Genomic DNA, 394 nt, shown 5'->3' with positions numbered 1-394 from the left:
GAATTTAAGCATGTTTAGCATGGATTAACTCAGTATTCCTTCTGTCCACCCATACCCGTATTTTCTAGCCTTGTTAAGCTTGCCTGGCATAAAGTTTCCCAACCGATCATTTTGTGTCTTTATGCTGTTCTTGCAGATTCACTGTTCCGAACACAATTACTCTCGTCTCATAGTGATGGGCCGTTTGCCGGATGTAGGCTTTTTGGGGCCTACTCCTGTCGCACGAACACTGGGCGTCTCGATGTATGCATCTGGCCGGACTGCTAGACCATTTATTGTGCATACCAGCACGGAACCAATGCGTATTCCCTTCGCGATCACTCCTGGCCTGAAGGTGAGCTTTTTACCTGGTTGTAGCATTCTCCATTTGATCTAGCGCGACCCCCACCCCCAC

General features: G+C 48.5%; 1 protein-coding gene across 1 annotated transcript; it reads left to right on the top strand.

Moving 5' to 3' along the window:
* Positions 1-136: 136 nt before the first annotated feature.
* T265_16338 (hypothetical protein) lies at positions 137-334 on the top strand (the record flags this gene model as incomplete). Its single annotated transcript, XM_009179947.1, has 1 exon — positions 137-334. A coding segment is annotated over one exon (159 nt), but the record flags the coding sequence as incomplete, so codon positions are not given.
* Between the last annotated feature and the right edge of the window lie 60 nt (positions 335-394).

Source organism: Opisthorchis viverrini, assembly GCF_000715545.1.
Source record: "Opisthorchis viverrini unplaced genomic scaffold scaffold27152, whole genome shotgun sequence".
NCBI lineage: Eukaryota > Metazoa > Platyhelminthes > Trematoda > Opisthorchiida > Opisthorchiidae > Opisthorchis > Opisthorchis viverrini.
This window is presented reverse-complemented; position numbering and strand designations above follow the sequence as displayed.